The sequence below is a fragment of the Lontra canadensis genome, unplaced genomic scaffold, assembly GCF_010015895.1.
Source record: "Lontra canadensis isolate GAN:19392208 unplaced genomic scaffold, GSC_riverotter_1.0 scaffold99, whole genome shotgun sequence".
Lineage (NCBI taxonomy): Eukaryota > Metazoa > Chordata > Mammalia > Carnivora > Mustelidae > Lontra > Lontra canadensis.
Window position 1 is genome coordinate 2,432,183 of NW_022631093.1, and position 9,658 is coordinate 2,441,840.

At 42.6% G+C, this 9,658-nt stretch overlaps 1 protein-coding gene across 3 annotated transcripts; it reads right to left on the reverse strand.

The window, feature by feature from the left end:
* Window positions 1-4,847: 4,847 nt before the first annotated feature.
* On the reverse strand, window positions 4,848-9,658 carry GDF9 (growth differentiation factor 9). Of its 3 annotated transcripts, none has more exons than XM_032837652.1 (3): window positions 9,204-9,658; window positions 7,572-7,768; window positions 4,848-6,193 (listed from the first exon to the last, which is right to left on the reverse strand). In XM_032837652.1, exons 2-3 carry the CDS (start codon window positions 7,702-7,704, stop codon window positions 5,229-5,231), a joined length of 1,098 nt encoding a protein of 365 aa, XP_032693543.1. In that variant the 5' UTR covers window positions 7,705-7,768; window positions 9,204-9,658; the 3' UTR covers window positions 4,848-5,228. The 3 variants fall into 3 exon arrangements, with proteins under 3 accessions (XP_032693543.1, XP_032693542.1, XP_032693541.1); XM_032837651.1 differs by having other exon boundaries at window positions 9,172-9,658; XM_032837650.1 differs by lacking the exon at window positions 9,204-9,658 and having other exon boundaries at window positions 7,572-8,221.

The window sequence follows — 9,658 nt, forward strand, 5'->3', positions numbered from 1 at the left end:
CTGCCTGCCTCTCTGCCTACTTGTGATCTCTCTCTCTCTGTCAAATAAATAAAATCTTAAAAAAAATAAAAAAGTAGGACAAAGAAATACTGTCAGACCACTTAAAAAATCCTATTCTTTAATTACTGAAATAGCCCTGGTCTAACATATTAGGGCCCTTTCCAAACATTAACTAGTTAATTTGTGGTTTGGGAAGGACAACTGCATCAAGAAGTAATTACACAAAGAGTACCTACTTATCAATTCTGGTCAAGGATGAAGTGTCAATCTCCTGGTTGTGTTGATTTTTTCCTTCTATTAGAGAACAGTTGATGGATAAAACAGAATGCTTTTCTATTTTATCAATCCCTTTAGTCAATGACATATTAAGAAACGTTTGAGGGACAAACATCCTCTAAAAGAGTATCTAAAGTATTTTAATTTGACTTATCATTTTATCACTTACAATCCTAAAGTTACAAATTAAAATTGGTGACTTATATCAAGCTCTGAGCATTTTTCTTTGATCACTTATGTAACCATGAACACTTCCTCCTTTACCTCATGTTTCCCCACAGACCGTCCAAACTGAGATCTAAACCAAGTCCAGTGGCTGGTGTCCTTGAACCTGGTGAGTTCAACTGAATACCAAGTATTCAATTTAACAAAGGAGTTGATTTAAACAGATAAGGAACAGGAAACTCAGAGCTGAAGGTAAAACCAGCTCTTGATGTGCCCCATTGTTCCTTGGCATACTAAATGGGCATCCCATTAGCTGACCTCCTATCTCATCTGAACTAAATACCAAAGCTGAATGCATCTCTTTAAGGCACATGTAGCCTCATCCTTGAATTTCCAGATTTGTATCACCATTGTTCTTTCTCATTTCTTTTCTAAAGTGGCAGCATTTCTAAGAGTCACCAAAGAAAAACAGGTTTCATTTAGAGGAGGCAGTTGGGAGACTCGTATAGCCTCCTCTGTTGTGCAGAAAAGAATCTCTGGAGCTTATATTTAGCAAATATATAATCTCTTAACATTAACACTATCCTATGAATGAAGAAACTAGATTAACAAGTAAAGCTTAAAGAGGGGAAAAAAAAAAAAAAACCCTACCAAAATAACAGGGAAGCCAAATTTAACAGTTCTTCATGTTATCACTGCACAACTATAGGCTCTCAGTACTAGTCACAAGTCAACTTTAGAAATTACCTATAAAGATGAACTCTCCTCCTGCTCTAATTTTGGCATTGACCCTAATACTTAACTTCCATCCGAACAACTCCTTTTCTTCTTTTCTAAACCTTCAGACTGCAGACCATATCCATACTCAACCAGAACTAGGCCATGAAAAAAAGTAAAACAAACTCCTGTTTTGGGGGAGAAAACTTTTAGTTTAGTGGAATTACAAGGAATACTTTAACTTAATATGTATTTCATGTGGTCCATTTGAAAACAGCTTTTTTCTTTTTCTTTTTTTTTTTAAGATTTTATTTATTTGACAGAGAGATACACAGCGGGAGAGGGAACACAAGCAGGGGGAGTGGGAGAGGGAGAAGCAGGCTTCCTAATGCGGGCTCGATTCCAGAATCCTGGGATCATGACCTGAACTTAAGGCAGATGCTTTACGACTGAGATACGCAGGCACCCGGTTTTCCCCTTTTTAAAGGTACAACTGAACTCAGCTTTTCTACATTGAGGCAAAACTTCTAACTGCCTATTGGCAAGTAAGCTGGGCTTTATTTAATACTATCTAATGAGGGTTTTTTTTTTTTTTTCATCTTAAATACGGCATGTCATCACAATAGTGGATGTTCTCCCACCTTAGAAGTAGGTCTGCTTGGGATGCCTGGGTTGCTCAGTTGGTTAAGCGGCTGCCTTCGGCTCAGGTCATGATCCCAGTGTCCTAGGATCGAGTCCCACATCGGGCTCCTTGCTCGTTGGGGAACCTGCTTCTCCCTCTGCCTGCCATTCTGTCTGCCTGTGTTTGCTCTCTCTCCCTTTCTCTCTCTGACAAATAAATAAATAAAATCTTTAAAAAAAAAAAAAAGTCTGCTAAAAAAAATTTTTAATTAAAAGAATTTAAAACTTAAAAAAAAAAAAAAAAGAAGTAGTAGGTCTACTTTCCTTAACTAAACTGACCTGATGGTCACCTCAAGGATGAGGTGGAGAAGTTCAGGGAAGCCATCATAGAACATATTTGCAGATTACAAAAGGGATTACAGTTTCCCCTGCTGAGCAGGAAGCCTGATGCAAGGTTTCAACCTAGGACTCTGGGATTATGACCTGAGCTGTAGGCAGCTGCCTAATGACTGAGTAACCCAGGCACCCTGAAAACAGTCGTCTTTAAGGGAGACTTACCTTCAAGTAAGTTCAATTGCACATCACCACTTTTACTCATGCCCTTTCCGGGCCAGTTATTTTTTACCCTGAAGAATGACAGAAGAGGAGACAAAAACACTTGAAACACCATCTCTTCGACTGGCAGCCTCATTCACAACAGAATAGACTCCTTCAGGTTAAACAACAAGATGGCAAAGTTACTTGGAAACTGGGCCATCTAAAACTACCTTTGTTAATGTTTTTTTTTTTTTAAGATTTTGAGGGGTGCCTGGGTGGCTCCAATGTTTAAGCTTCTGCCTTTCACTTAAGTCAAGATCTCAAGGTTGTGGAATGGAGCCCCATGCCCAGAGCCCCAGCTCAGTGGGGAGCCTGCTTCTCCCTTTCCCTCTGCCCCTCCCCCTGCTTGTGCTCTAATCAATAAATTTTTTTAACAGATTTTATTTATTTGGGGTGCCTGGGTGACTCAGTGGGTTAAGCCTCTGCCTTCAGCTCAGGTCATGTTCTCAGGGTCCTGGAATCGAGCCCCGCATTGGGCTCTCTGCTCAACGGGGAGCCTGCTTCCCCCAATCTCTCTGCCTGCCTTTCTGCCTACTTGTGATCTCTCTCTGTCAAATAAATAAAATATTTTTTAAAAAAGGATTTTATTTATTTGAGAGAGTGAGAGAGAGAGAGCAAGAGAGGAGGGAAGGGCAGAGGGAGAAGCAGGGATCCCGACATGGGGCACAATCCAGAGACTTCAGGATCATGACCTGAGCTTGAGGCAGAGGCTTAACTGATTGAGCCACTCAGGCGCCCCAATAAATATTAAAAAAAAAAAAAAAAAAGACATTCTAGATCTTGAAGACTTATCATGAAAAAAGGAATTTTAAAAAAGAAAAGATGTTGAGAGCAAGAGAGAGCAAACATGAGCGTGAGCACAAGTGGTGGGGGGTGGCCAGAAAAAGGGAGAAAGAGAAGCAGAGAAAGCAGAGAAGCAGAGAAAGGGGAGAAAGAGAAGCAGACTCCCTGCGGAGCAGGGAGCCTGATGTGGGGCTCCATCCCAGGACCCTGGACCCTGACCTGAGATGAAGGCAGATGCTTAACTGACTGAGCCACCTAGACACCTCCAGGCTAATTTTTCTTAAAAATGTTTTTGAGCAGCTAAAAAGCATTTTTGTCAGTATGTGCAGGCTTGTGACCTGTATGTAAGTTAGTACCACACCAGGAAACAACTGAAAAGGAAATTAAGAATTCTATTCTCAGTCACCTCAAGAATAAAATACTTAGAATTTAATAATAAAAAGTGCAAAACTGATACTCGAAAAGTACAGAACATTGTTGGGAGCAATCAACGACGACCTCAGTCTAGGGAAAAGCTTCCCATGCTCATAGATTACAAGATTTAACATTGTTAAAATGCTAATACTTCCCAAACTTATCTACAGATTCAAAACAATCCTGATCAAAGTCCCAGCTGGCTTCCTCAGACAGTAAGCACTAACCACTAAGAAAAGATGATTTACAAGAATGAGAAGGGACACCTGGGGGGCTCAGTCAGTTAAGCATCTACCTTTGGGCTCAGGTCGTGATCCCAGGGTCCTGGGATTGAGCCCTGCATCAGGCTCCCTGCTTCTCCCTCTCCCTCCCAGCTCTCCCTGCTTGTGTGCTCTCTTTTTCTCTCTGTGTCACATAAAGAAAATCTTTGAGAAAAAAAAAAAAAAAAAAAAAAAAAAAGAATGAAGAGTATGGCGTGCCTTGTTGGCTCATTTGGAATAGCGAGTGACTCTGGATCTTACAGTTCTGAGTTCAAGCCCCATGTTAGGCGAAGAGGCTACTCAAGTAAAAAAACCTTAAAAAAAAATTAACAGTATATCTTGCATTTAGGAGTTACTTTATAGATTAGGGTGTTATGAACCTGTAACAAGCAACACTGCATTAGTCCGAACTCTGGCCTCTAAGACTCTCCCAAGGTAGGATTTATTGAAAACTCGCATGTAAGCCCTGATATACAAACCAGGCCTGTTCTGTAATGTAACCTAATCACTGCCAGGTTCCTTTAATGGCAACACTCCCAAATCCACCTGGAAAAAATTTGTGGGGGCGGAGTGATGGGAGCTGAGGGAAATCTGCAAAAACAAACAAAAATGAAAAGAGGAAAAAAATGTTCCCTGACTTCCTTCCGTAGGGTCAGAGGTTTTAAATACATAAAGGAGAAAATATTCAAAAAATCTTCTTGTAAAAATCTGCCAGGCAATTTCTATTAAATAAATGGGACAAATGTTACTTTGTTTGATGTGAGCCACGCTATTTCTACATACCACCTGAAGAGCTGAATTAGCCTATCACACTAATACAATAGGTTACATGCTTCCAGTCCCAGTAAATGTCCTTCACCAGGTTTTAGGTAGAAAAGCTAACCTCTCTTAACTAAAAAGTTATGCCAAGTCTAGTTTACAGATTATACTTCTTCTCCCTCCCCAAACACCATTTAAAAGCAATCTTTAAAAAGGAAAAAAAAAGAAAAAAAAGAAAAGCACACACATAGTCAATTAATGCCACTGAGAGGGATTTATTCTTCCATTAAATAAAACAATAGCCCTCTGAACTGTTCATTTAGAGCTGCAATTCCAACCAAGATTACATTAAGATTTTTTTTCTTATATCAAAAACAAGACTCCAATGCAAAGGAAAAAAAAATCGCTCAGGAACAAAAATTTAAAGCCCTCCAAAGAAATTTCTTTTACATTTGAAAATAAAGGCAGATGTTACTACTGTACACTGATGGAGGCCCCAGGATGTGCTCACAACATCCTTACGCATCACAGAGTGGGTTATAGCCATTTGACACAGCGGTCTCCCTCGAAGGCAGAGAGGCACACAGTGTGTCCTTTGCAGAAGAGGCTCAAGATTTTAGCTTACAGAACCGTATGTTAACGACAGGTGCACTGAGTGGCTATCATGTCTTCATATTCTTTGTAAGCGATTGAGCCATCTGGCTCAATGGTCAGAACACTGAGAGGGCTGTATTTAGCAGGAACACATGACGGTCTTGGCACTGAGGAGTCGAGCTTCTCATGGATGATGTTTTGCACCATGGTGTGAACTGGTGAGCCATACCGATATCCAACTGCCCTGGGACACTCCCCTTTGCAGTATCGAGGGTTGTATCTGTGCGGGGCCACGATCCAGTTGTCCCACTTCAGCTGGCTGAAGCTAAGCCTGAAGTCATGGAGCTCGCACTCGTGTTGGGGAAAAAGAAACTGTTTAAAGTACTCACTCAGATTCAAAGAAGCTGGAACCAGAGGCTTGTTCAATGCCAAGCTGACAGTTTCCCGACCTCTCCGGTGACGGGAAGATCTTACACCCTCAGCCGACCCTTCTTCCTTGGAGCAGACAGACAGACCACCGTTCTGGTCAGCACGCTGTGAAGGCCTCCGTTGGTAGCGAAGGGAATACCACCCGTGATAAGCCTGAGCACTTGTGTCATTCAGATATAAAAGCAGTGAGGGGGGCACCAGAAGAGTCACGTTAAATGGCTTGTCCCCGGCTGAAGAATCCTGCCGCTGGCCTCTCTCGCAGGTTAAATTGACAGACATGTGAATACTTCTCTTGTTGGAGGCCACTAGAGGCCGAAGAGGAGTGGTCACATCAACCTCAAACCATCTGTATTTCTTTTTAATTTCAAACTGTAAGTTGAAGTTAAATGAGGACTGAGCTCTACGGGGGTTCCTGCTAGAAAACTCTGGCTCTTTGATCACCAGGTTGCACACACATTTAACAGCAGAGGGAAAAGAAATGGAGTTGCTGAAAGTATAGAGCAAGACTGACTTCAGTAAGTTTTCAACGGCAGTAACACGATCCAGGTTAAACAGCAGATCCAATGATGGAACGGATCCTGAGAAGAAAAACAACTTACCAGCAGTGCTTTAATACAAAAACCAGACAGCAAGTCATGTCAAGGCATGTGTCCTTCATCATGCTTTTCCTCCCTTCTCTTTCCCCACTTCCTTCAGCCTTAAGAAAGGGAGTTGGGGGGGGTCAGTTTTAGAGAAAATATAGGGCGCAGACATCATAACTAACTGCCAGCGAGTATGACTGGCTATTTTATCACCAGAAATTCACAACAGTTTTGGTGGTGAACAAAAACAATGGAGAATCATTACATTTCCCAATCTCTGGTTTCCCAAGCTCAGCCATTGGCTCCAAACAGCTAGTAAATTCTATTTTTCTCTTGGAGAGTCTCTAGAGAGGTAACTGTAATAAACACATTTACCAGCCTTGTTAAGAAAACTTTCTAAGACCTAATGAACAGAGTCAATGAAGAACTTAATGGTCTAATTTGAAACACCTGAGATTAACAACAAATGGAAGCTTTAAAACCACTCTAGTAGAATAAGACCTCAAGGAAGATGGGAAGGCTTTAAACAGCCACAGTTGACCCACTGAGTTAGAATGGTTTTGGTCATGAGCTAGTGAATCCAGGTTTGTTTGTTTTAAAGCACCGCTCTTTTCTCTCACACACACAGGACTTCAAGGTGCTGGGTCAGATTGATGACTAACACTTTGTTCTTGGGAGGACCTACTGTTAAAAATGCGGTCTTCCGCTTTCCTCACACAGAAAGCAACAAACAAGAGGAAAACATCCTATTTAACACAATACACCAGTAGCTAGGAGACGTTTTAGGCACATTTCCAGGTCAGCATGGATAGAATGAGAATAAGAAAACAGAAGTTAAAATACCTGGTTTCCAGTCTTGATTTTGTGACCTTGGAGAAGATGCTGACCTCCAGCAACACTCTGCTCAGTCTTTAGAGCCAGTAAGTCTCTTCTAGCTCTAAAGTTCTACCATATGGGGGCGCCTGTGTGGCTCAGTTGGTTAAGCGCCTGCCTTCAGCTCAGGTCATGATCCAGGAGTGTCAGGATCAAGTCCCTCAGTGGGGAGCCTGCTTCTCCTTCTGACTCTCTCCCCTGTCATGTTCTCTCTCTCTCTCCCCTTCTCTCAAATACATAAAATATCAAAAAAAAGATAAACTTCTACCATATGAGCCCACGTTAATCCATGAGGGCATGAAAAAGAAACAGTAAGGTCAACTACCAGATTTGTTTGTGTGGATACTATCACACAAAATAAAAAGTATGCATGCAAAATAAAAAGTAATTATGCAAAATAAGAAGTAATTCAAGGAGCAAGGCCCAGCTCCATTCTGTAACTGAAATACAGACAACTGTATCATCTTCCCACCCACCCATTAACGAATCTGCTTCTACATACCTGTTGCCTGGTCCCCAGGAGCCTGCTTGCGCTGGGCACAGGATGTGAAGAGCCGAACAGTGTTGTAGAAAGGACTTCTGTTGGATTTAGGGATTCCCTCCTTGGTTGCATATGCCTTATAGAGCCTCTTCATGTAGAGCAAAGCTCTGGAGTCTGGCTGCAGCCTAGGGGTGCCACCTTGCCCTTCATACAGAACCTTGAAAACAGGAGAAAGGAAGTCAGATCTGTCTCCTTCATCTAGACGCCGCAGCAAGGACCAAGGCTCAGCCTCAGACTTCAACTCAGCACCAGCTGCAATCTGAGTTTCTCCTCTAGAAGCCTGAGAACCAAGCCTAGTAGAAAAACACAGCCAGGAAAAGCAGAAAAACCAAAGGAAGATGTTGCTGAGAAGCGCCATGGCCTAGAAGAACTAGCAAGGGATACATTTCCCCCTACCAGTCTTCTTGCTAAAAAGCCAGGAAGGGCCTAGGTCAGTCTTTTAAATAAATTTTAGGTGTGTAGGTAGGCTAGGGTCACTTCTGTAATCAGACCTCAAGGATGCCTAGCTGAAGATAATTTTTGTCAGCTGTGCATCTAACTGCTGATTAACGTCTTATTTATCCAATTTGTCCTCATTAGATATGGATGCATTCTGGTTATTTCTCTTTCTTCTCCCCCCCCCTTTTATTTTATTTTTAAAGATTTTATTTATTTATTTGACCGAGATCACAAGTAGGCATAAAGGCAGGCAGAGAGAGAGAGGGAGGCAGGCTTCCTGCTGAGCAGAGAGCCCGATGTGGGGCTCGATCCCAGGACCCTGGACCATGACCTGAGCAGAAGGCAGAGGCTTTAACCCACTGAGCCACCCAGGCAACCACCACCCCCCTTTAAAGAGGGATTTATTTAAAACTCTTTAAGTTATTGTTACGCCAATGGACTGGTTATGCAAGCCAAAAGGTCAAGAGAATTGAGAAATGATCTCAAAATCACCTATTTTTTGAGATTAAGATTCTTAAAATGTTCCTTAGACGCTTGCTGAAACTTCCAAAGCAAATGGGAAAGCTATTCATGATAATAGGAAGATCTGTTGATACGCAGTGTATTGGATTCACTCTTCCTCTTCTTTCATCCTCCTCACCTCTCTGGCTTCCAGGTGCTTAGAATAATTACTTGTTGCATGCTTATTTGGAGAGTGAGAAAAAGTCGCAATTGGCATTGAAATTCCAGGGAGCAGACAACTGTTGGGTTGCCCAGTGTTCAGGGAGCTTCCAATAGAATATGTACTTGGAATACTGGAATATTCTTTAAAAAGGACATCGCCGTAAACCTTGACTCATGTTTAAATACAATATCTTGATCCTTTGCTTTGGTCTGCACACTTATCTGTATATATTTTGGCTGAAAGGTTTAGAGATGTTTGCAGGGTTTCACAGTTTTTTAAAAATTAATTTAATTCGCTAGGGTGTTCTTGTCCTTGGTATAGGACTTATGTTCTTGGAGCTGAGACAAAGCTAGAGATGATGTTTTAGGAAAACGAGGTGCACCATGAAAGACTGAAATGAGGGCATATCCAGCGCACCCGTGAGGAGACCATGCTGGAAGGAAGTCAACCCACACTCATGGTACAAGATTCAGAAGCAGTCAGTGCAGTACCTACGTTGATGAAACTGAGGGACGTTCTGCACGTTTTAAGCTCATTGCCTGCCAAGACTCTCTGGCCCCAGGCTAGGAGGCAGGGTTCCATAAAACACACGCAGACTGTTGAATGACAGCTTACTCCAACATCACATATGGCTGGCAATTCCGTGAACAAAAACATTTACAGACGCTCTGCGTCAGGCAGAAAGGCCAGGCCCGCAGCATCCTTCCGTAGAAAGTACTTTCGGAAACGCCGAGAACGCCCCCGCGGCAGTGAAGCGTGGGCGGCAGACACGCCCCACCCGGCACCGCAGCCTGCCCCCGGCTAGACCTGGGTGGGAGGTGGTGGCAAGCCGGCGAATATGGAGGGCGCCTCGTTTCTCCTACCGCCACCCACGGCCGGTTATCATATGTTTGCCCTTTCCTTGGGAACTCTTCCTGGGACGCAACTTGAGGAAACGCTTTTCTTC